The sequence below is a fragment of the Haliotis asinina genome, chromosome 6 (genome assembly GCF_037392515.1).
Source record: "Haliotis asinina isolate JCU_RB_2024 chromosome 6, JCU_Hal_asi_v2, whole genome shotgun sequence".
Lineage (NCBI taxonomy): Eukaryota > Metazoa > Mollusca > Gastropoda > Lepetellida > Haliotidae > Haliotis > Haliotis asinina.
The window spans coordinates 37,129,427-37,157,193 of record NC_090285.1 but is presented as its reverse complement, the minus strand read 5'-3'; the positions used below and the strand labels follow the sequence as shown (position 1 = coordinate 37,157,193).

Genomic DNA, 27,767 nt, shown 5'->3' with positions numbered 1-27,767 from the left:
CAAAGTGGACAATGTGGTCAGAAAAATTACTCAGCAAACATTAACCTTAATTAAAAAATTATGACTGACGTCAATGAGATCTGTCTGTGTTCAAGAATGAAGGTCACTGACAGGACTGGGTGTGTGTTGAGTGGGTATGGTTTTGTGTCGATTTCAGCAATATTTCAGCACTACTGCATTGGGCAACACCTGAAATGGGCTCCACAGCTCAAATATCAGAAGTAATATGATAACAGTTGCACCATTGCCTCAGCAGTTTCTTTTATGTTGATTCAGGAGAAACAATTCATAATGGTAATGGTGAATCCTCTTGATGGACAATGAATGACCAGGTTTGTCCATGACGTAGACCTGAGGTTAGATCAATGACAGACACACGCTACCTCCTGTCCATAAGTGCTGACCACTGGCCAAACACTGCCTGATACATGGCGCTGTGGAATTTCCCTTCATTATGCAGGTTCCCCATGTTCGTGGAAATGAACAGGATGTCCGAAGGACAGTGCAATTTTTCAGGCCTGGCCTTGTACAGTACACAGACCTTTGTTACACTACAGCCTAGAGATTGATGGATAACTGTGTACAGGACACCAACATGCATATATTAATACTTCAACAATGCTTAAAGAGAGAGTAAATGCTAAGTCAAGGCAGTCAGAACTGGGATAATTCTATATTTTATTGGACATAGTGGGTGTGTTGAGTGAGTGGTTGAGTGGTTGAGTCGTTGAGTGAGAGAGTGAGTGAAGGTGTGATGTAACAGCAGAAATTATTTCCCGTAAGATTAGAAATCCTAGTGCCATCACTTGTCCTTTTGGGAGATATTTGACATTTTACAGCACAGACTTTCTGGGATGATGACAGGTTGCAGCATCTGATTTTCATTATCGATGACGAAATACAACTGAACCCTTATGTAAATACAACACCCACAGTGATGACAAAATACAAGGTTCATAGTAATGAGTGAGGGAGTGCATTTAGTTTTATGCCACTTTTAGCAATATTCCAGCAGTACCACAGAGGGGGATGCCAGAAATGGTCTTCACACATTAGACCCATGTAGGGAATTGAACCTGGGTCTTCTGCGTGAAGACAGATGCTTTTACCTTGAGGCTACCCTACTGCCCCTTATCACAGTCAAGTTATGAATAAAGAGGTTTAAAACCTCCTCAACAAGCTGACAGGGTAAGGATGTCATCTGTGGCATGACTCAACACCCAGCCACATACGCATGCATATACCTGTATGCTATTTTGTTTAGCAAATTGTGTTCAGTTTACAGAACATAGATTGGCATCTGCAGAAATTCTGCATTGAGAACATCTGTTTCAAAATGTACATAATCCATAAATTGCCAACATTCAGTATTTGAAAAGCATCACCTACCATATTCTTTAGAGGTACATTATTTATCAAAACATTAAAACCATGACTCGCTTTTAAAGTCATACAAAAAGCATACCCTACCTAAACGTATCCTAAACGGAACAATAATCAGATCGTTCAGTTATCCTTTAATCAGTCTGATCGTCTTCATAATACCACCCTGCATTTAATCTTGTTTTCCCATGATACCTTCCTGCCCTATCTATGAGGAAGCTGAGTGTGGCAATCAGTCTCTATGGCAGATGGCTGCTCACAAGATAAAAGGAAAAAATATGCTCAAAGTACAGAAATATTGATTGACAGATCACTACGGAAACTGCAATAGCTTACACTTTGAGCATGCATATAACAAAGATGTCTTTTTTGTCACAATGTTGACAGCAAATCTATGAAGATACCTACCACACCTACATCCAAAGAAATTGTCATGTAATTCATTGATCAGTTGATCCACTACCAAAACACATTTTGATGAATGATAAAACATAAGGAGTTTAAACAGATAACATTGATGATAACTTTACAACAGATACATGGTTGAACAATAATCGATGGATGACAAGTTAAAATAGCTTTATTGCTGATGTCATCACAAAAGACATGTCACTGGATGATAATACATTGATGACAATACATTGATGACAATACATTGGGGCAATATCGAGCTGTATTTGGACAATAGTGAATGAGTGAGTGTGTGAGGATTTATGCTACCTCAGCAATATTCCAGATCAGTTCTAACCCGGATCATCACGGGTTATCTGGACAATAATAATTGGGAACACATTGCACAAAATGATATCTGTATCAGGACACTGACATTGTCAGGAATCTTCCTAACCATTCCAGTGGCAGACTCTTGAACCAAGGTCTACAGCAGACATTCATTAGATCCAAATTCAGATTAAGATAATCCTGCATTTATAAATACCAAGACTTTTAAAGGTGACACACCTTTTCAGTATTCACTGCTTGTTTTGAATGTTGTTGTGCCATTTCTGCACTGAAGGGCTAAATACTGCCTAAGAAGCTCCTTTTCTCTTTATTTACTGCCCTTGGCGCTTTTGGAAAAAACAATGTTCAGTCTCTAAAACATAGACTTCAGATGTAATCCTAAGATGGCTTCAGTGAATTTGGCAGTGAGAATCAATATTTTAGAGGAATCTCAAATACACCTTGCTTGAAGGGACAACCCCATCCATTCAGAACACATTTAGAACTTTTTGTCCAAGAATAACCAAGAATAACTTTACAAAATTCATTGACATCCCTAGCACTTCTGGAACCTGAGAAACCAAGCACTTGGACCATGATATATCGAAAAGCTGGAAAATGTTCACTGTGGGATGGTAAGGGAACACAGATGGTTTGTTTTTCATCTCTGTAACAGTTTGGCTTTACTTTTGTGAAACATAAAAAACATGGAGTACATAAAGGGTCACAATCATAAGTTCAAATATTGGATTCAAACCATGATCACTGCTTTGTACAGCAAATTGTGTGGCAACTTGCCTCCAGTGTTCCATATAAGATAGCACTCTCTTCCCAAATAGGTTACCTTGGTTATTTCTGTATGCTTCAGGAAAACTAGACCCTCTTCCCCAGCATGATGGGAATGTTTCATGTGGACAGAACTCAGAACATAGAATGGGTATCAAAGGCATCTCCATCCCCCTTGTTGACAACTGACAAGCTAGCCATTAAATGTTGTAAGTGTCACGTCAACAAAAACATGTTTCTGTGTCTCAGTTAAACATGAAGCACTGAATCTCTCCTTCACATGTTGATCAACTATCTCCAGGGCGGCCACCATATTGGATCTAAGTCGATTGGATTGGATGGAAAGTAGGGAGATAATTCATGTTGCAATTTTTGGCTGCTAGTGGATTTTACGAGAACATGGAAAATATTATAGAACAGAGGTTATGTAGGAAGATGTAACAGAAATAACCAAGGTGTATAGATCTGACATGAAACAAAAAAAGTATGTTGTTGAATAGACCTTCAGCAACCCATGCTTGTCTACAAGGCGACTATGCTCGTCATAAGACTCGACTAATGGGATCAGGCAATCAGGCTCGCTGACTTGGTTGACACATGTCATCGGTTCCCAACTGTGCAGATTGATGCTCATGCTGTTGATCACTGGATTGTCTGGTCCAGACTCAATTACTTCCAGATCGCTGCCATATAGGTAGAATATTGCTGAGTGCGGCGTAAAACTAAACTCACTCATTCACTTCACCATGATGAGCAAATGCTCAAACCACTGGACCTCCCACCACCTTCTGAGACAGCTCCACATTATCAGTGTTGTTTATCAACACAGAATCATGTCTTTGCAGGTTTCATCACATTCAAGAAATTCATTCCAAATACATTTCCTCAAAAACATTACACTTTTTTAAATATGTAGAATCATTTGAGAAGTTAAAACTGTACTGAAATATAACTTGCCTGACATATTGATCAGCAAAAGAAACAAATGAGTGCTGTGTTTGAACTTAAATATGTGCATTCGGAATATCTTTAATTGGTATGTCATTTTTTAATGTCATGTCAGATCATCCGACTGACATTATATTTTACACCCATAGACCACAGAAGATATTGGTCAGGATCAAGATGAACCAGTGCAACACGAACAGAAATCTTTTGAATTCTGACACAAGTGCATTTTCCACAGTGTCTTTGGATAAAAGTGTTGTTTACATATGCATCTATTGACTTCCATGAAGACTTTCCATGATATCATCGTCTAGGAAACAGGAGGTGAACTACAACCTACATCATGTTCACGAAACAACTGATCGATATTTCTTTCAAAACTAAATAATGAATACAAAGGCTTACAGATTTCCATTGTGTTTTTTCATTGTTGACAACACACTGAAGATCAATATCGCACATATATCTATGATGTCATGACTTGAAGATTCAGATTTCTGTGAGGAAAACAGATGTAAATTGAGATCAGTATACATGCCAAGTGCTGACAGGCCATCTACAGGAGGGTTAAGAAACAGCTAATCGTTTCGTGACTTATATCAAAGTTCAGTTCAATTAGGCGTGTGGCTTGAACGATACTTTCAAGACCAGAGCCATATTTATGGATGTAGGATGTGAAATGTCAGACTTAATGTCGCGTCCCTCATCTGGTGAGCGTCACCTAATCAATTTCATATTATCACTTATTAAATATACATTAACATATAAATGCTCCTGTTCGTAATGAAAATCAATACGCAGTTTAATAATACTTAGCATGATCAGTGGCATAAAACACTCATTATTGTAATCAAAAATATTCTGTTCAATTTTGCATACAGAGACTGAGAATTTTGTTAATTGGTTAGTGTTGTTTTTACCAATTTTGTCATTAGTTTTGTTATCCTGGGTTGATTTTCTGTAATCTTACCCTTAAGATAATATTTTGTTCTGATCACAACAACATCACAGAAACATTATTGACATTAACCACCAAATTATGTTTCGTATTACATGTTGTTGTACTACAGCCAAAAACTGACCTACTGGTCAGTCGCGTCTATTAAGCGAGCCATGTCAGTCTTACACTTGAATGTGTTGTATGCATAACAGAGTTGAGAGATGAGGAATGAGAGTAACCTCCCTTTATAAAGTTGCACAATTATAATATTGACAGATATGAAACAAGAATCATTGAATCATTGGTTATCACTTTGAACAATGTTTAAAGTTATCACACAAGTATATGAATTAAAAGAATAGATAAAGGTTCTGAAGAGAATTTGTTCCCAATAGTTATTTTGGGGCTGGAGGAATTTGAAATAAAGATATAAACATAAGAAAAATAGCTCTTAAAATATCTTTGTCTTTGTAATGTAACAAAACAAATATTCAGCTCTATAGGTCTTCCAGTTTCACAAGAAGATAGATGTATTAGCATACACATTGATTGTAAGATGCATGGAAAGCTGGATAGATGGATGTGTCATTATATAATCTCCTTTGACTTACATTCAGGTGGGTGAGTGAGTATGATCAAGGGCCCTGATCATGAACCACAACATTTCAAGGCCCCTGATTATGAACCACAGCATTTCAAGGGCCTCGATCATGAACCACAACATTCAAGGGCCTTGAAATGAACTCCACGAATATTTACTTACAACATGCACACACGTTGCAGTAAAGCTTCCATCAGGATATGTTTCTCCCATAGCTTTTCTGCCATAATCTCCTTTCACTCCTGTCTTCCAGTTACTTAGAGTATTAAAGGACATAAATACCACATCAAACAAATCAGTGACTTAGGAGATTGATTCTTTGACAAGGAAATCTTTAAAGTGATCTCAACGAAAGACGTAACACTGTGAGCTGAGTCAAACACAGCCTGCCTAATCTGCCAGCATTCAACAGATCTTGTGATGCCGTAAATAGACAGACAACCTGAAACAACAGACAGGATTGGAATGAGTGACTGACATGTTACCAGCTATGAAGAGCTCTTCTCGATTAAACTTCTGTAGTTCAAACTTCTTTATTTGTTTATCTAGTGAACTGTCCCAGCAATTCACAGTGGTGCGAATTGTACTTCATAAGACACCAGAGTGAGTGAGTGAGTGAGTGAGTGAGTGAGTGAGTGAGTGAGTGAGTGAGTGAGTGAGTGTGTGAGTGAGTGTGAGTGAGTGAGTGAGGGAGTAAGGGAGCGAGTGAGCGAGGTTTTACACATCTTTAAACAATATTCTACCAATGTCATGATGGGGGAAACACCAGAAATGAGCATCACACATTGTACATATGTCGGGAATCAAACCCTTTTTCCCAGTGTAATGAGTTAATGCTTGACCAAAAGGCTACCCCACTGCCTCTACACTAGCCAGATGCCATCAAGCAAACAGGTGTCAGCATCAAACAGGTGTCAACATCAAACAAACAGGTGTCAACATCAAACAAACAGGTGTCAAACATTTATAAACATTAGCCCGAGGAAAGTGAAATGTTTTTGATACAAAGACAACTGAACATACTTAATGCGGTCAGAAACTCTTAGTATCTGTTACTGAGGATCAGACACAAAACAATAATTGATACTTATTAAAAACAATCAGTGACAACAGAACACAATCTGCACTTGACTGAAAGGCAATATTCTACACTACACAGCACTGAGGACACAATGTAGAGCCCTACAAACACGTCTTGGATCACAACACTCTATAAATGAGATCCCTGTGTTGTTAGATTGTCTAGATAGTGCTGGGTCTCACCCCTCATATCATGCCACAATCACAGATATAATTTTATTTGCTATTCTCCGCTGGGATCAAATCCGGACTATTAAGCCCTTGAAAAACTTCAGATTGATTGATATGGGCACCGTCAATGATTCAATGCAATCTTGCCCAGCAGAACCACATGATTGATTTAGCAATATTGACAAGATTCATCAACAGTGTTCATCATTTCAGAGAAATATAAATCATTGAAATTTATATTACCATCAATTTCACTCTACGTAATATGAACGTCAAAAAATCCTCAGAATTCATATAAAACATATCATATCACCAAAACAACATTATCATAATGGTGATGGTGGGGATCGTCATCATCATCATCATCATCATCATCATCATCATCATCATCATCATCATCTTACAACCACTTATCATCAGAAATACAATCTTGCAGTCTATCTCATGTCTTTTGCTTATCGTTATTAGTTTCAACATGCAAAAAAAAAAATTGACTGTTTTTTTCTAAACTCAGTAAGTTTACATTTTCCACTGAAGCATGCCAAATTGAAGAAGCTGTAGCATCAATTTCTTCAGTCTGTTTACAGGTCTAATGGGTTCATTATAATCTTGTTTGCTATCTATATAATCAATAAGCTATTACATCTATATCTCGCATAACTATCCAAACATTCTGACATAAGAGAACTGACAGATGTAAGCAACTCGCCCTGGACAAACATATTGTGTAATACCAAATACATGAGGGAGATTTCAGTGAAGTAACCATTAGGGCTAGGACGGGTAACCCGGACTCATGATGGGTGGGTAATGAGTTGGACCAAGGTACCCGTCTCTGTGCCTGCACTTGCTATAAAAAATGTAGTATACTGGCATCTCCTGTTCTTGTGGTACTTACGAAATATCGGTTGAAAACATAATACAAACAGTTGTTTTCGTATGTACGCAAAAATAGGAAACCCGCAAGAATAGGAGACAGCCCTATTTGTTATTCTTTCACTATTTAAAGATGGTATTATCTTTGAGGATTTAGACATAATTTACAATCACTTGTTTTGAATATAAAACATGGTTAAAGTGAAGTTTTCAAACCCTCAGCTGAAGAAAAAATTGCCATGCCGTAAAAATATTAATGTCAGAAATAATCATAAAAGGCATAAGGGTAGGATAAGGCAGGGTAACAGAGGGTGGAGTACCTGTGTAATAAATCTGGACCCATCCCAGCCCCAATAACCATCCCTTGTCAGTATATAATAATCATTCATGAATGTCTACCATGTTATCACTTTACTTCAGAGTAACGTTTGGTCCAACAGAATTGTTTTACTTGGTTGGCTGGTTTTTGATTAACTCGACTCTCAACAATATTCCAGCTATATGGTTGAACTGGTAAATAACTGAATCTTTACCTTACAATCTAGTGATCAATAGCATGAACATTGATCTATGCAACTGGGATAAGATGACATGTGCCAACCACATCAGTGAGTCTGATCCTCTTAGTGAACATTTTAGTTGCTGAAGATTAGTTCTAACCCTGAAAATTCGACAGATGGATTAATGATTACAAACAAAGAGAACTGACTTATGCTGGAAAATGGAGAAAACATTCACTGACCTAATTTAAACAAAGGGGAATAGTTTGATGGCTATTCAACACTTGCTGATAAAAGTATTAGCATCTATATGGAAATGTCATATATATTGCCAAAGAGAAGTTGTATATCCATAGAAATATCCCCTATGTTCACCACTCTAACTTGTACATGAAACTCTAAGAGGTGAGTTAGTTTTACATTCCTAAATATGAGTGAGTTTGGTTTTATGCTGCTTTTAGCAATATTCCAGTAATATCATGTGGAGGACACCAGAATCTGCTTCACACATTGTATCCTTATGGGGAATTGAACATGGGTCTTCAGCATGACAGGTCAGTGCTTTGACCACTAGGATAAACCAACCACATGGATTCATAAACATGAGATAGTGCAGGTTGACAAAGATCCATTACACATAATGGCATGTTTGTTAACACCTGAAAAATGACCAAAGTCTATGGAGATCGCTGATCTGTTCTGGAATTATCCCCTCTCTAGTCTATCCCCCTATCTTCCCACCCCTCCACCCACCCACCCATCCCCTGATCGACAAATGTCACCTCCCACAGCAAGTACAGGATCGTGGTGGCCCTAACCTCTCCCAAATGTAAGCCAACCCAAACCCAAACCCACGAAGAAGAGCATCTGGGGCAGACAGATACACAGACAAATATCCCAGCTCCTCTTCAGTGATGCTTCTGCTTCATTCATCTAAGATTTTGACTCTACATCACAGGCATAATAGCATGATGGACCTAGAAGTGGATCCTATCAGTCGGAGATTACTAATCCCAGAAACTAATGGCCCCATCGCCTGGCGTTAAGGTGTAATTGTCCAAACCTACGTCCCATTGAGAGTAGGATTACCACAAATGTGTTATTGGATTATCTGGCATAGTGTTGGATCGTCATGACTTCGTACAGAGGCAGGAAACCCAATCTCTTCATTTAAATGTCATGGCTATTAGTCAGATCAGTCATACTATATTAAAGACAAATTTCAACTGAGGATTTACCTTTCAAACAGGCTCTGCATAGGTTATTCTTTGGATGATACACAATCCCTATATGCATATTAAATGGTAAAATATACTTTGGCTTTTAGAGAGATGAAGGCTTTTTTGGAAAAATTGTTTGGGAAATCATGAAAACATTTACTGTTGAAAAGAGATAACAATTGTAAATTCCTTTTATAGATGGAGAGAGGAAGGTTGTTGGTTTGATCCTTGCCATGTCAGACGAAATGATGGTTCTACGTGTTGTTTGTTTGTTTGTTTAGTTTTTAGCAACTCAGTGAGGGATAGAGTGGGGTTTGATGTGGGGAATCGAACCTGAGTCTTTGGTGTGTCAAGCAAACACCTTAACCACAAAGCTAGCCCACCGGACCTGAAGGACAAACATTAATTTTTGAGATCCACAGATTTAACCACCCTTCCACTGCTTAAAATTCCAAGTCTGCAGGACAGATTGTGGTATTCACAAGATAACTTCCCCACTTCAAGAATGAAACGTTTGGATTGAGCCTATCAAAGGATACTTATTTCTGATTCAAACTGTACCATGCTGCAACATTATCAGCATCTGGTACAACCATGGATGTTCTATGTATGTGTCTGACAAAGGAACTAATTACTCTCCAAAGGAAACGCTACCTCGTCTGTACCTATAAAGGTTAAACAAGAATCAATGCACTCAACAACTAAAAATACTCCATATTTCACTAATTAGTTCAAATATTTTACAGGAGAGCAAAATCTAACACTGAGATGAATACCATCACAAAAATCAATAAAATTCAAATGCTTCACCAGAAAAGAAGTCATAGCAAACAAATGAAAATCATTTTTCAAGTTTCGATTTTGTCAAGGATACATGAATCTCATCCATAACATCACAATCCGCTATATTGTGGGGCTTGAAGAAGGGGCACTCTGACCAATATCATCTGTATAGCAAGCACAAAATTATAAAACTGTCATCTCAAGGTTTCTGGTTTGAAAGTTATTTTGTCTAACTTGCAAACTGTTCTTGGAGGTGGTTGTACTAGACTGTACTGACGTGTATATTACTGTCTTTGTTCTGTTTATTAAGATACCTATTAAGGTGACCTTAATAGTTCCTGGTTGAAAATAATGGTTGAGTGAGTGAGTTTAGTTTTTCACAGCACTCAGCAATATTCCAGCTGTATGATGGTGGTCTGTAAATAATTGAGTCTGGACCATACAATCCAGTATCAACAACATAAGCATCGATCTGCACAACTGGGAACCGATGACATATGTCAACCAAATCAGTGAGCTTGACCACCCAATCCCATTAGTTGCCTCTTTTGACAAGCACAGTCCCCTTTTATGGCAAGCATGGGTTGCTGAAGGCCTATTCTATCCCAGGACCTTGACGGGTCTGAAAATAATTAAAGATGTCTTGGCCTTGTTTAAAGTATCTAGCTTGTTTAAGTGAGTGAGTTTTAGTAATATCATGGCTGGGACACCGGAACTGGGTTTCACACATTGCGATGAATCAAACCCAAACCTTTAGCGTCATGAGCAAATGCTTCAACCACTGGGCTACCTGGGATAGTCTGATGTGGAATTGTGGAGTTTTGAAGACCACGATTCATAGTGACTAGGGAAAATATTCACAACTGTTAACACAAATGTCAAGAAATCTTCAAAATAACAGACCGGAGGTGATTGAGAGATTACACCTTATCAGCAATCAATTTCAGTTTGAGAATCACAACTGATTTCACTTTTGCAGCTTGGACGATTGCATATGAAATAATTTTTCTATTGTTTGTTTTTATGTAAGCAGCCTGTTCCAGCTATACTGGTAAAGTTAAAACCTTAGATTTGCACAGCAATAACACATTAAACAACAGAGATAACAAAAAATAACATGCGACCAATTCCACAAAGAACGGTTTTCTTCAGAACCATATCAGAAGGCATGGTGTTCCATTCTAATGAGATCAAAACCAATTGCTAAACAGACCCCTATCTCCTCAGCATCCCCGATGGTAATAACGTTTCCCGTCTCATCCCTGGGGCATTTACACAGATGCACATGCTGATGAACCAAAAAAATAACAAACCAAAACAATCAAAACTGCATGTAGGAGGCAGATGAAATCCTTGTCTGTTTCCCAGAGCTGCTTCACCCCAAACCTAAACGTATCTGTCTTATGTTTCACAATAATTCTAAAGCACTTCTGCACTCAAGTTCTGCTATAAGCTGGTAGGGACAGACACCGGAACTGACCAAGACGGTGTATAGGTCAGACCGCCTGAGTAATTATGGTCCTCTCACTTCTGTCGAAAAACTTTTTGATTACACGACAAAATTAACGTTAGCCTTTGAAGAAACAAGCCAAATGAGCCAGATTTGGTCCAAAATAGATGAGAGGGGAAATAGGGTGTAGGTTTATAAACTTCCAATTACTAGCGCCTTATTGGAATCAAAGTGCCATCTGGTTCCTAATGTTTGTGTAGGTATAAGTCTGCTCCTGTGGATCACAGGATAAGCTGCTGTAAGTTATATGGCTGACCCAGTGATTGGCTTGCACTTGGTTTCTGTGACACACATCTTGATCCAAAACAGGCCAATGATTGATGCCAGCTGGAAAAACTAGTAAACAAGCAAGCAAGCAAGCAAGCAAGCAAGCAAGCAAGCATCCATCCATCCATCCATCCATCCATCCATCCATCCATCAATCCATCCATCCATCCATTCAGTCAACCAGCTTCCAAACCAACTAACCAAGCTGTCAAGCAAGCAACTAATCCGTCCATCCAAGTAACCAGTTTATTTGGTGTAAGGCTTTGGACCAATGTATAGATAGACAAATTCTTCGATTGAGTCTCACACCTTATATAGTAACTAACACACATAAGTAGATACACTTCATTAGAAAGATGTATGTAAGACCATTCCATACTGAATTAGAACTAACTGTAAGTGCTGCAGCTCAAAAATAGCAATTTTATATCTTGTTTGCTTGGATTAAGATCTTTAGGGGCAGAGGCATGCTACGTTCCCCAACAGCAGCTAAATATGGAAATGTACTGACATTATGTTTATGTATCGACAATATCTTCATACTCTAATACATGTATTGATATGAATCTTCTTCAAATTTCATACCTCTAAATACACCAGCATAAACTGACATAGGAAGGGTTCATTAACTTCAGGCACTATTGTAACAGAAAAATTGTGCTTCATTTTACAGTTTAACTCAAAGCCCTTCATAACATTTGGACACATATCCACCTATCGAGACTTGAAACCAGATGGTTGAGTTGCTTTTAGGAATGCAAATAATATAATTCAAAATACTCAGATAAGAAATATAACATGTTTGAGAAATATACAGATTCAATTTCAGTCAATCCTCCTTAAGCCATTTTAAAACAAAAATTTGAACATTAGGTTATGTCTACCCCTGACTTCCCTAAAGGCAAACAGTCATATGATATGTGCAGATGTTCATTGAATACCTAAGTACATTTCCCTCCAAGCTCTGACAGTATCACTTGCAGTATCATGTGATCAGAAGCAAGGAGATATAACTGGAATCTTTATCCTCTTCTAAACCTCATCTTCCTGCATTCTTATTAATGCAGACCAACAAAGTGCAAGGTCAGTGCAAATAGGTTCTATCCAAATATGGCAACTGGTTCATTTTACACACATTATCATCTTTCTTGACTGTGAAGTACTTTTAAATGAACAATAAATAAATATAATTGCTACAGCAAATGACCAAAGCACTGGCAAGGGGTTGCACAAGTGACTGGGGATGAAATTGTCCACAGTAGTATTAATACTGGGCCGAGGGCAATGGTTGTTGAATCAAGCGAATTTACGATGCATTAACCTATATCTCCATTTAAGTCATACAATGTTTCTAGATCAAGAGGAACATGATATGTTCTCAGTGGAAAGGAAAATAGTACCTAAAGGCAGAAGGGAAAAAATAAATAAATAAAAAAAATCACAAGTCACAGCAATATTCCTTTTAAATCCTTAAAGTATTTATGTGTATATGGGGCCAAAAACAATCTAAACAACTTCTTCTTGTAAGTTACATTTCTGGCCAATAAAACATTTGGATTTCATTTTTTGAGCAGGTGAAATTCATTTGTCTTTTCTTTTTCTTATTCTTGAAAAAATATGACCGACAGATCCATAAACAAGAAATATAATTGGTTTCACCTTAATGATGTATTTCAGTATTTTTTTTGTTTTACAATTTGATGAGAAAGAAATCCTAAAGAGGAAAACCAAGTTCTAAAAATAGTCAATGTCTTTTTTGCAATGAATGTAACATTTTGGTGTAGGTACTATTAACACTGTTATCTAGCAAGTGATGAACAGGCGAGTGATAACAATGTTAGTTCTTTCAGCTTCTCCTACACAACTCTCAAAACTCCTATCAAAGAAAAAACCTGGTTGGAGAGTTAAAGTTAGAGATGGTTAGTTTGCTGTTTCATGCCATGAACCATGAACAGTTGGTAATCGCAAATGCTACCAAAACAAATCATCTACATGACAAGAGTACTGGGCTTAGTGCTTAGAACCATTGAGGAGAACACAGATGCCATTAATATCAAAAAAACATCTTGTGAATCATGGCCAGAATGACTGGTCCATAGACTAATCTTTTCTTATACTACTGGAGTCACAAACTCTGAGAATGTCAGTATCAGTATTTGCATGGTCAATAGATGGTAATTGTCCTTCATCTCAGGCTTCAAACATCAGCATTTGCCTGGGCAGAGAAACTAGCCGTTTTCGTTATACCAAGTTGCACAATGATCAAAGACCATCATATAATTCTTGCTCAGAAATTGTTTGATCAAGGTTATAACATTCAGAGTCTAGGTAAAGCTTTCAAAAAGATTCTGGAAGACATATGAAAGATATTGAAATATTTGACACATTTGCGACAAAAATGATATCCAATGCAATTACCTGTTATGACTTGAAGAATATGTTAGAAAACATTTGAAATGAAAATATTCAGTAGCCTTTGCATGTATTTGTAACAGGTGGCAGGATACAAACACCTTAACATGAACACCTGGGATCACAACTGCTTGACAGTACTTCATGTATATGTACTCTGTTATCATATCTCATGATCTCAGCCACTGACTGTCTGCACCCATGAAGATTTTGGTTGGAATTGATCTTCAGTAACCCATGCTTGTTGTAATAGGCGACTCTGATGGTCAGACAGACTGCTGTCATATAGCTGGAATATTGTTGAATTAGGCATCAAACAAACAAACAAACAAACAAACAGATTCTCACAATTCCATGACAGTTTCAGAATTTTACAATAGACTCTGGGGTCAGAGGTTCCTTATGGACATGGAAAGGGTTTTGCTGCTTTCATTTATTTTCTTGACGACTTGTTCTATGAAGATCACGTTCCTCATCAGACTGATGAAATCTCTGTCTCACGTTAGGTTCTCATTCACCATTCACCACTATGAGGATATGGCTAGCCATCTCTGTAAATAATTGCCCGTATGTCTTAAGGCAAAATACATTGAATGGAGAATCAAAGAAACAAACTGGAACAGTATGTGAAAATCATTTCCAAATTTGGAAGACATAATTTGGACCAGACTATTTGTCCTGGGGGACTGGATAAAGTGCATGGTATTGTCCTCTCCCACTTACAGCAAGTAGTGCTTGCATCTCCCTGGGAGGGGGTTTCACGGAATATGATGCCCCTATCCCCCTTACCATGAGTTAACCCTACCCTTTGAACGTATGTTCCCATTAGCATTTGTAATCCCTAACCCCTTGAACATGTGTTATCCCCAACTGATCACGTGTCCAACCTGTCCACCTCAACATGTGTCTTCATTATCTTCCTTATGATGTGTCCATCCTATTATCCCAAACATGTGTTAATTCTCTTTATCATCCCAGCAAGTGTCCTTATCATGTAATCCTTAATGTACAAAACTTATGCATTTCTTATCCTCCAAAGCATGTGCATTCCTTAGCCTCCCAAATATACATCTCCACATCCTCCCAAATGTGTATTCCTTATCCTTATCTTCTCAAACATGTATCATCCCTATCCTGCCAAACATGTGTATTCCTTATCTTCCCAAACACATGTCCTCCCAAATGTGTATATTCCGTACACCATCAAACATGTGTCCTCCCATACTTGTGTATTCCTTACCCTCCTAACATGTGTCCTCCTTACTCTCCCAAACATGTGTCCTCCCTGTGATACTCAACATATGTCCTCCATATCATCCTCCCTGTGTCCACCTTATTTCCTTCCTGTGTTTCCTCATTATGTGTCTTTCTCTGGTCATGTGCCCTCTAATCTACATCTTGTTCACTTCATTTCTCAGCATGTGCCATTTCTTCTTCATCTTTGCACTTCATTACATTTCATCATGTACCCTTCATCCGTGCAATTGCCCACGATGTAATTGCCTTCCTAATTATAACACTGACCTTGATATTCGAGCTGAAGCCAAGATTCCAATGTCAGCATTAAAGATCTAAAATCTCACTGCAGCATGACAGCCTTAATATCTTGTAGTAACTGCCACTGTTAAAGCAATCATTTTAAACATTTATACAACCCAACCCAGATACAATGAAATAGGAAAACAAATAAGGCGGAAGAATGGTGCTTTAGCTGATAAAATGGCAATGTGGCACCAACTCGGGCAGCAAATGTGCACTGACTGCCTGACTTGGCACTTCCTTTATTTGTTATTGAGGAAGCCAGGAGTACCTCAAACCGACAACCCACTCATTCAAAATCTTATCAACACCTCACAATCTCCAAAACCTAATTAGCAGCCAGCTAGACTGGACAATGTCCAGGACGTACTCACAGGATCTCCTGAAATAGCATTGTGGCAAGAGCAACAGTACGTGGACTATCAGCTATTGAAACATTAAGACACCCTTGAGTGACGCAGTAAAACGTCCTCAAATCAAGGCACCCATAAAGCAATGGTGAAAGTATTATTAAGAATAAGGAACTGAAAGGGTGATAGATTGAAAATCTGGCAGCAAGAGATCTCAACATAATGAATAGATGTCATGACAAAAGGACTCATACATAAAAGATACAAATTCTTGCTTTCAACAATGTTGCCAAGTTTCACATCAAGGAAATAGGGTTAAGATGCAGGATGGGGGTATAGATCTTGTTCATTGATTTCTGTCCAGAAATGTCAAGTTATGAAAGGCCTCATCATAAAGATACAAAATTCAGAGAGGGTAAAAAGTTAGCCTTTGGTTCCATATACTGAAAGCCACTTAGTTCTTGAATGCAAGAGTTGGACATATTCAAAATGGTCCATGAAACTATTATCAATTTGAACCAATAAAGTACTGCAGATCTAATGTTTTTGCATTATGGTAACAGAATTGTCAACAGGTATTTTTTTCAAAGTAAACACACCTTCTACCAGTTCTGCCACAGTCTGAGTGAGAAATAATCACTTTACAAAAGGAACATAAAATGCATGCATTGATTGCCATCATATTGAAGTTGCATACAAAGAGCTTCAAGCTTTGCTATTTTATCAATATGATGTCATGTTTTTTTAGTTTTGCGCTACTTTTAGCCGCCTTTCACCCATACTGGCAAAGAGTACCAAGAATGGAAACGAGAGGAAATCCAACCCAGAAAGCCTGACTTATGTTTCAACCACTTGGCCCCTCCTTGGTGACTGAGTGAATATATAGTTTTACACTGCTTTTAGCAATGTTCCACAAATATGCAGGGGGACACCAGAAATTGGCTTCACACATACTTCACATGGGGACTCAAACCTGGGTCTTTGGCATGATGGGCAAACACTTAGGATACCTCACCAATACGTCCCCTCCTGGACTTGTAAGTTGTAAACAGTTTCTTTCTTAGCAAAACACAAGATATGAATTTATTCAACAATTGCAGTCTCATGTAATTGTAAAGTTTGCAAGAAAATCAAATTATGAATTTGAAGTGGCCTTACATTTTCTATACCCCAAAATTCCACATGGTTGATTTGATGTCTCCTAGATGCCAACTACAATACAAATATGGACAATGGCAGTTTTCCAATTTCCCAGGGCAGCTTCTATGTTTCTAAGCACTGACATTGTGTAACTAGTGGCTGATGTTTAGCAACCATATTGGATTAAGCAGATAACAGTCTTGTACAACAAAACGAATGACTTCGTCATCCTGACTGCTTGTACATTATCAGCTTCAGCAATAATAGTGTAGGAATCACTGGCCATTAAAATTACACTGACTGAAAAGTGGTTTGGAGCCACTAATCTGATAAAAAAATAACTCTGTCGACTGCTAGCAAAGGGAAATAACTGATTGAGCACGTTTCCCATTGCAGTCAAGGGCAGTGAGCTTGAATTGTTGTTTAAGTGTTAACTTGTCATCCTCAAGACTAGTGTTTGACTCCCCACATGGGCACAGTGTGCGAAATCCATTTCTGGTGTCCCCCATCGCCACATTGCTGGAATATTGCTAAAAGTGGCATAAAACTAAACTCACTCACTCAGTCAAACTACACTAAGCTTTGACCTCTATCTTTGTGACCTACAAACCAACTCAGACACAATCATATATGTAATAGTGTGTAAATAAATGCCATTTTAATATGTTAAAGTTTATTATTTTAAACTTATCATTTCTAAAGAGGTCTGTGTTAACATCGACTATGTTTGTCGTAAGAGGCGACTAACGGGATCGGATGGTCAGCCTTGCTGACTTGGTTGACACATGTCATCGGTTCCCAATTGCGCAGATCGATGCTCATGTTATTGATCACTGGATTGTCTGGTCCAGACTCGATTATTTACAGACCGCCACCATATAGCTGTAATATTGCTGAGTGCGGCGTAAAACTAAACTCACTCACTCACTCAGTGTTAACACTAACATTTGCACTGATTCATTAACTCACTGGTAAGCTAGTTGCATCAGGTAGCTTGAGGTCTATTGTTTAGTAATTTGTGTCAGGTCCAATCTCTGCATTGGCCTGTTGACAAGGTTTCTATTGTTTGATGGATTTCACCCTCTTGTTATATTTAAACCTTTGTACTACCTTTCACCTGTGGCAGTCCACATTTTTCTCTGTATGAGCACAGCACAACACCAGCAAATTACGGGGTAAGTTAAGATCTTTTTATATCAAATTACAGTAGGGCTAATAGGATTTAGTATGTTAGATTACATGTTTTAAGGATTAGTGTTTCATCATTTCTAGCACATGTTAAGTGTTTGTAAATATATGCATACTTAGTATTTTAGACCAAATATATTACGGATTTTGTACCAGTACACTAGTATACTGGCATGTGGTTATTCGAGCAGTATTCTGTTTTATACCATGATGCTATAATGTGTATCATGTATATATATCATGTATATGTATGTATAGTCAGTATATGTATTGGCTATTCTATGATTGGCCTGATACAGTAATGTGTATCATACATGTGTACTATAAGGTTTAATTTCTATATGTATATCTTGTGTGTGTATTAGAGTCATTATGTTAACTATTTACGTGACCGCTGATGTTATTCATGAAGTATATCTATATATATACAAGCATCATACTTAGTGAACCTAAACAAGCAAAAACTGCCTGAGATACATTATTAAGCTGTTGGCCCAGTCTGTCTGCGTCCCTGAGATGATGAGAGGTATTGTTTTTTAGATTGTGATTGTATATACTTGTAATTATAATTATCATTTATGTGAGTAAAGATCAAAGTACATGTCTTAAATCTGCATGATTAATTGGCAGTTATCAGACATATCAATAGTACTGTGTTCATCATACTGAATGCATGTCATGTATTGCATATATGAAAGACATGTAGTATTTTATGTATATTTTATCACTCAGGGCCTTTTTTGTTAGTTCATTACCTGGACTGACGGCCAACTGGGGATCTCCATATCCCAAACACCCACTCTGGAATAAATCCCTGGAAACCCCCGACAAGTGTTCCCCTTTTCATACTATTGAGGAACACCTCTGTTACATATAGGAATGTTCTCACAAATCTGTCAGACAGTTTGAAGATTGGAACAGTTTAACCAATCTTATTTCTACTACAAGCCTATTTCTATGACAAGTATTGTGCAGTTAGATTGCCTAAAAAGAAATACCCATGGTCTGAAAATAAGTATTAACAATACCCCTTAATGGACATGTTGGACATTGCTAATTCTAACAAAGTCATGGTTAGAAGAAACACCACAAAAAGAAAACCAAATTGTAAGAGACAAACCAGTTAATTTTCAGGGGCTTGGCTGCCATTTACTAATAAATACAAAGTCAGTAAGTACCCAGCCCAGCCCACCCCACCTCAAAACTAAAGTGGTTGCTACCTAACTCACCTGGAACTGTTGTTTGCTGTTTGCTGTTTGATTGCATACTGTTAGTTTTCAACAACTACCTTACCATATGCATTTTGCCATGTTCCAGGTTTGTGAAATGAAGATAAAGATGTCAAGATATTTTGGATACACAAGCATTCATTATGGGATAAAATATGGACAAGAGTTCTCTCCCCTTATGAAATTGAACTTGAATGTTGATACCCTCTGGTAGCACATTTTTATTATTATTTTTTTTTTTGAACACTAGTCTAGTGTGAGTTTACAATAAAAAACAACTATGTTTTCAAAAAAATCTTCTTATTACAAAAAAAATAAATTTTTGGAAGAAGAAATATTTTGTTTAAATTCCTGGTTTTTTTAAGAAGTTAATTAATGTGTCACATCTTACACTTCCCGCACTGAAAATTTTTATAAAAAATATCTTTATAAAAAATATTGAATATTGAATAATAAAAGTGAACAATTTACTTTAAAAAAAATTGTTATTGACTAATTACTTTTTGCAGACTGTCCCACAAGGGGGCGCAACTTGTCAAAAAAATGCTGTGGTGACTTGCTATTTTTATCACATAATTAGATTCAGTACACATTTATCTCCAAAATTTTCCCAGATTTAGCAATTTCTTGACATTCTGGCATCTTGTATCCAACCTCCTTAAGGTCAGAAACAGATGTAAGCAGCTTCAAATCAATCCAAAGATGCTGATCTTGAGAAAATGAAACCATTTCTGTATCAATGACTATAACAGATGTCATGATGTCTTCAACAAACCCAATAGGACTTATCACTAGTTGTGCCGTTTTTTTTAACCAACATGGTGCAAGGAATTATCTTGGAATTCTTCAGTATATGATGACCTTCCTATTTCATAGAAAAATCAAACATTCACATTTGTATCTTCTCAACAACCTTGAGAGCTCCTTCGATCATGAGAATGTTCCAATATTCCATGTCATTCACCAGTTCTGAAGAAGAAACCAGAATGTGTGAAAAGAGACAAGCAGTTGAGATCTCCACTTGAAGACTAAATTGTAATTTTTTCAGCCATAATTGGTCAGGAAGTTGCATTTAAAGTGGCGACATGCTAAAAGTTTCTGGGATTCAATGATCGACCTCAATTTCTACACTTTAAGATTTTTATCTTCTAACTTCCTAACATGCTTTGATGTTTTTACTAAGTAATCATGGTTCACTTGTCAGAGGAAATATGAATCTTAATTTGGCTTCTTGTGAAACTGGGCTGGCTCATAAAATATCGTTCAACTCCATGAAAATTAACATCAGCCGGTGGGATCTCCCTAATAAAATTTGCAGCTTTGCAGATTGTACCGATGTTTTTTCTTCACTTGTCAAAAGTTTTAAAAAATCCTACAGTCACAGCTCACACTTGAATTGTGCCACTGGGTGCAGACAACGATCTACAGTTGTGACCTTTGGAATTTAAGAGTGAGAGCCTGAAAAATACTTTTGATCCATGTTCTAACTTGGTTTGATTTATTTAAAAGTTTGCAGCCTTTCGTTTCAGTAAGATTGATAACATCCCATTCAAACTCTGATCCTTGGGTTTACACCTTATCATGCAGTCAGTTCAAGTGAATATGCTCATTTTGCCTACTGGTCAAGATGACCTTAGCTGGAGAGCATTTATCATGGCTTTGTGATACACATCCTTGAAGGTGATTTTTTTATATAATAAGATTTCTAAAATAAGCCCCTACACTAGAGTAGGTTAGATTAGGTTATGGTTCTTTTTGAGGGTATTTTTTCATCACAGCTTGTCAAGTTTTGGGAAGACAGACTTGATTGTTTGGTTCAAACTTGCTTTTTCACTAATGGGGGTTTCTAGCTGGAAAACTGGTGAGAGCAAAACAAAACAAACAACAACAAGGAAAGGTAGCAGGACTCACACTGTCCGATTTGTAACCTGTGCAGTTTAAAGAGGATCCTGTGCCACCACAGGAAAAAGATTGCAGCTTAAACTAGCAGAAATAACCACAGTAATCTCTGAACAGTCAAGTGTCACTGGATATACATATATTGAGATAAACTCAACACTCTTGCCAAGAACAGAATCAAGAACAGAATAAGTAGATTATTTCATCCAAACTTTATTGACCCCTGCCATATAGCTGGAACATTGCTGAGTGCAGCGTAAAAAAGCGACAATAACAAAAACCAACCAAACACACAGCCCCATGATGCGTGTGTCAAGATGTTTACCATTCTGGAGGAACCTAAAGTTATTGGAAGAGTTGGGAATCGGAAACAAAATCCACTATCAACTATCTGAGGACTTGGGGTGAATGGTGATATTTCATATAATCAATAATCATTTTCAATGTAATCACCAACTTTAAGGGTTTTTCCACAGCTTTTTCTTAAATATTTGTTATAACCAATACTGTCATGCAAAGAAATGCACACAACACAAGCAAGACAATGGAATTGAAATTAAACAATAAATGCAACTGAAATGTTACAAAGTATATAGCTTTACACTGTTCAGTGCATGTTTGTGCATGCCACAATATGCATCAAATGCATCAACACAATTCTGAATTATCAAAAATACGTTTTTACAATTGTTTTAAAAAATAATTTTAATCCTTCTTTCGATCATTCAGAGCATCACTACTAAGGTACAGGCAAACCTAGTACCATAATCACGGCTACCTGGGATTTTGAAAAAGGTATAAGAACGCATACCAAAATGTAACAGTCATAGAAATAATGAAGTTGTCATCCATAAACTGCAGTATTATACTTTTCTATTATCCATCAACTTCTGAAATGCCATTCAAACAGATTATCTGGGATTTGAACCCATGTACATTGGTCCTTGCACATCCAAGGGAGATAACTCTGTATGGTGAAATGCCATTGTGGTGAACACTAGGTTGCTCTCATATAGAGATTTTCTTAACTTCTATACAATCTAGGAATGACTATATCTTACCATGTGCACTCCCTGCTACTTTCATCATCGCAGCTTGTGTCAGTATTCCATTGTTAGATCCATCACAAAGACCATATATCAAAGGTTCAAATTACCAAGCCATATGGCATCCCAACATGGATATATACTTCCAGTGAAATATACATCAGATTCAGCTGTTATGTCCATTATGAAGACAAAGACACTATACACAACCATTCGGCCATCCTCAGTTACTTCACCATCACGTCCACTTTAATCCCATCAGTAGACCACCCGAATGATTTACGTCCCATCTCCTTGGAAAAAATTGGATCGGGATAGGAAAATTAATAATTGATAGATCATGGGAAATGATCAGTGCTTGAAGTCACTGAGACAGCTGATTTGAAGGGTTTGTTACATGACAGAGATTCTGAAAGTCATCGATACAAGGTATGTTGGCTACTTATCTTCTGTGATTAAACCATACAGATGTGCATTTGATTTTATCTTCTGAGAAGGTGTCCAATATCAAGTCACGGTAAGATGTTAATTCTGAAGCCTTCATTTTCCTCTCAAACTGATGAATATTTCACAGGGGTTTTATTTGTGGTACAAATTGAATCTATTGATCAAGCATACATAAGAGATAATAAGGCAATTGTCTGGAACTCTTAAAAAGTACATTCAGTACTCTGAAATGGCAGGATCATGGGATAAATTTGTTGCAGAAGATTACATCCTTTGTCATGAATATATTTGATGAAACTTTCAAAAAAAAAAAAGATCCTTTTGTACTGGAATTTGATACAAATGTGTTTATTATCTCTTTATACATGTGGTTTCACCTTAGGCAAGTGAGTTTGTTCAAACTTGATTCTGGTCATGAAGCAGAAACTGGGTACCCGGTGGGACAAATTATGTGACTATTAACCTTCTGTGTCCCACAGGCAGCTTGCATTATCCGAGGTAAAGAGTAATCAGATTGTGTGTTAACATATTGAGCCTTTTCCCGGAAATGATTATTACTATTACTTGAATCGGGTAAATCCCTTAAACAGAAACTGGTCTTTTTTGTTTGTTTGTAATGTATTGCTACACTTGACAAAATTCCAGCTATATAGTGGCGGTCTGTATGGACCAGACAATCCAGTGATCAACATCATGATAAGTGAAACTGGAAAAAAATCAAAAAGTACTTGCATGTTGTTTTATACTAGTACTGTCAGGAATATTCCTAAAGTATCACAGCATTGTACATTGTACATGTACATTGTACACAACTGTTACATTGTACATTGTACATGTACATTGATACATACCCACTGAAGCTGTTGAGGCTTATAGTGAGTGAGTGAGTGAGTTTAGTTTTACGCCGCACTCAGCAATATTCCAGCCATATGGTGGCGGTCTGTAAATAATCGACTCTGGACCAGACAATCCAGTGATCAACAACATGAGCATCGATCTGTGCAATTGGGAACCGATGACATGTGTCAGCCAAGTCAGCGAGCCTGACCACCCAATCCCGTTAGTCGCCTCTTACGACAAGCATTATATATAAGTCACCTTTTATGGCAAGCATGGGTTGCTGAAGGCCTATTCTACCCCGGGACCTTCACGGGTTTGAGGCTTATAGAACCTACACATGAAAATTCAGCATTTTGGAAAGACAAATTTAAACTCGAAAACATCCCCAAAAACAAAAAAAAAATACTTCAATATCTTGTCACAACACCTTTATGTTTGCTTGTTTGTTTAACTGCACACTTAGCACTATTTAAGCTATTTGATCCAGTGACTGATATCATGAGCTTCAACCTAAGCAACTGGGGCCAACCCAACCAACCAATTCATCAACCAAGTCAGAGTGTCTGATTGCCGAGCTACCTCGTACTGACAAGCATTTGTTGCTGAAAGCCAAACTGACCCTGGATCATCACAGATCACACCTGCATGTAATATATTAAAAGGTTTGGGAATTGGCCCCAAATATTTGATGACTTAACCTGTAACACTGCACTTACATCAATTAACACACTGTAGAATCAAACATGAAATTCACATCAATGTGTTGACAAACATTTGATGAGACATGGTATTGATGAAACATGTTCCGTTTGTCTACAGCATATCATCCGATTTCTCTTCCAGAGACTCATAACACACTTAAAAGCAATGTCTCATTCTGTAGAAATACGGTCAGCTCGATGATGTCACTAGAATGAGGGACTGCAAATAAAGTCAACAAACAACCCTTTGATGGAAATGGAGAAACTGTTGTTTATATCAGCTATTTTATTGCATCCTTTGAAGTGATGCAGCATGGATGACTGACTGCATCGAATGAGAATGCTGATGCCGTTGTATGACGGCCAAAGGAGTGGTTGATATCACAAATACATTCACTGTTATGTGACAAGTGACAATTACCAATTAAGGTGTTTCCTCCTGCTGTGTGTGTTTATTGACAACACACCATGGTATTACTTTATTGCTTCTTGTGGTCTTATGAAAAGGATGTCAATGCACAATTAACATGGTTCCTGAAGTATGGGTGACATTTGGACTTTGTTTGAAAAATGGCAAATTAATAGTGTGGATAAAGGCAAATTGGTGGACAGCAAGGATTACCTGTACTGTAGGAAGTGCTTTTTCTATTTATAAACACCTGGTGTCATCACTGATTATCAGTGGTTAATTTCATGTGATTTGTACATCTATTTTGCTCTTTATTTCAAATGGACTTTCTGAGAATAGTAGGTATATTTAATAAGAAAGCCTTTATGAATTTATTTTTGAACATTGACAAGTTGCAGGTATCTAATTTCGTGATATCTTCATTCCAAATTAATTTGAAGGAATCTGTACATTTATCACAATTGGTGTGGAGTTCATTTGATTCCATGTGAAATTGTGTTGGTTCTATATTAAAAAAGGTTGCCTGAGATCCATGGTCTTTAAGCTTTGGTTCATCTTGAATACTACTGTATTGAGTGAGTGAATTTACCTTGATGCTGCACTCAGCAATATTCCAGCTATATAGTGGCAGTAAATAATCAAGTCTGGCCCACATAATCCAGTGATCAACAACATGAGCATCAATCTATGCAGCTAAGATGCGATGACATGTGTCTACCAAGTCAGAGAGCCTGACCATCCAGTCATGTAAGTCACTTCTTCTGAGAAACATGGGTTACTGAAGATCATGTCAAACCCAGATCTTTACAGGTTGAAATATAATATAACATACTGGAAAAATCTCATCTAAAATTTGTAAAGGGACTTTTTGAAAATCAGTATTATTATTGAACTGATGCTTGGAGAGATACAGCCCTGTAAAAAGATGCACTTTAAAGGATGAAGTATGGCTTGACAAACAGGGAGAATATTGTACTGGGCATTTGAACACCTGAAGAGCAATATAAATGAATAAAATCTGAGTACAGTTTGCAACACTATATAAACGATGTCATCAACTTGTGATCATATTTTGACACAAACTGAACATATTTTTTTTTCAATTTCAAAAGTGCACATTTAAACCATTGCAATGCAGATGCCATATTTCCACGAAGTATAGTACGGAACAACCACGTTGCTATGGTGATGACGTAAGGTTACTTTCATGGTATAAAAGCCAATACTTACCAAAATCGGCACTGGGATTAGACACCGTCATGACTGTCGGTTGTTTGGAATACAAGATCTATTCACAAGTCCTGAATAACATATCCCAAGGTGCGTCCCCGACACTCCACTATCACGAACTACACGTCATGCACGTGCTTCTGTTTACGTGTTGATTTCAGTCGAGTTCCGCACCACTTGCCCAGGAAATACCCCGGCCTTCAACGTGGGACCGACAGGGCTGAGGTAGTTGAGTCATGACATTCTGAAACAATAAAACAGATACATCAACCTTCTCGTGTTTCTTACACCTATCAACCCAGTAATGGATATGTTCATTAAGGATGGGTTGCGTCTCAGTGTGTGTTATTTGAATACTGTTTGTTATTATTTGTATCTGAGGTAAAATAATATCCCCTTTCGGTTCTCTCGGGAATACGGGTGGGCGATATACTGTTGCTATTAATAGATGGGCGGAGTGTATATTACACTTTGAACCGATACGCTGTTGAGGATTATAACTGGAGTGTTTATCTCACTAAGCTCTCATCTAAGATAATCTACTATATAAATAATACGCGTCGAGCATTTGAGAGACCTTCCTGTTTCATGTGCGTGAATATCTCCTTTGTTTTGGTTAATAAAACAGACAATTTTGTTCAACCAGAAGAATATAGACTGGCCGATTTGAATATTTCGTACGCTGGACAGTGTGTTTGTTCGTTGGTTCAAGCTGCGCTTACCAATATTCCAGCTAATGGCGATGGTCGGTAATAAATCTAGTCCGAACCAGATAATGCAGTAATCAACATTTGGAGTGTTGGATTCGGATGCGATGACACGTGTCAACCAAGTCTGCGAGCCTGACCACCCGACCTGGTTAGTCGCCGCTTACACCAAGCATGGGTTGTTAAGACCGATTCTAACCCGGATCTTTATGATCTCACATGCTACAGAGATTAACCATCCTGTACTCTGTGTGGAGGACCAATGAAGATGGGATCGCCATCATGTTATCGACCACTTGTTTGCCTGGCCGCAACTGTTTTAGAATTAATTAACTTCTGCTCAGATTTCTACATGCCCTTCTACACACATAATCGTGTAAGGTACATGCAGCTTGATCTGAATAACTCCTGTGGGATCCACAAATCCAAATTAACAGGAGGGCACGCTGATTGATTGGATATTACGTTTCAAACGACATTAAGCATGCACGCACGCACGCACGCACAGCGACATACCCGCACCCGCACGTTCTCTTACCCAACTCATTTCCCATTCCCAGACTATTAAATGGTCGCTCCCTTTAAAGTATGACAACCTTTCACCACCCACCTATCAATACCTACTCGCACACCACCCGGGCCTAGTTCTCTCCCTTGCTGACCCCACCTTAACGCACATTCCTAGTGCTGTAAATATGGGACGCTCTCACGTCGTTTTTCAAGCAGGATCGAGGCGTGCCGATAAACTGGCAAATTATTAACTCTTCATGATAAATTACGTCGACCCTACCAGTGACGTGATGACGATAGAATGTCAACCTCACAAGCCCGAGTTAGAAAACGGG

General features: G+C 37.8%; 1 protein-coding gene across 1 annotated transcript in view; it reads right to left on the bottom strand.

The window, feature by feature from the left end:
- LOC137287639 (synaptotagmin-7-like) overlaps positions 1 to 26,459 on the bottom strand; it is a 243,029-nt gene extending 216,570 nt beyond the window's left edge. Inside the window, exon 1 of the mRNA XM_067820021.1 lies at positions 26,216 to 26,459. Coding sequence (XP_067676122.1) covers positions 26,216 to 26,246 — 31 coding nt within the window. The 5' untranslated portion in view covers positions 26,247 to 26,459. The remainder of the gene's footprint in view (positions 1 to 26,215) is intronic.
- Between the last annotated feature and the right edge of the window lie 1,308 nt (positions 26,460 to 27,767).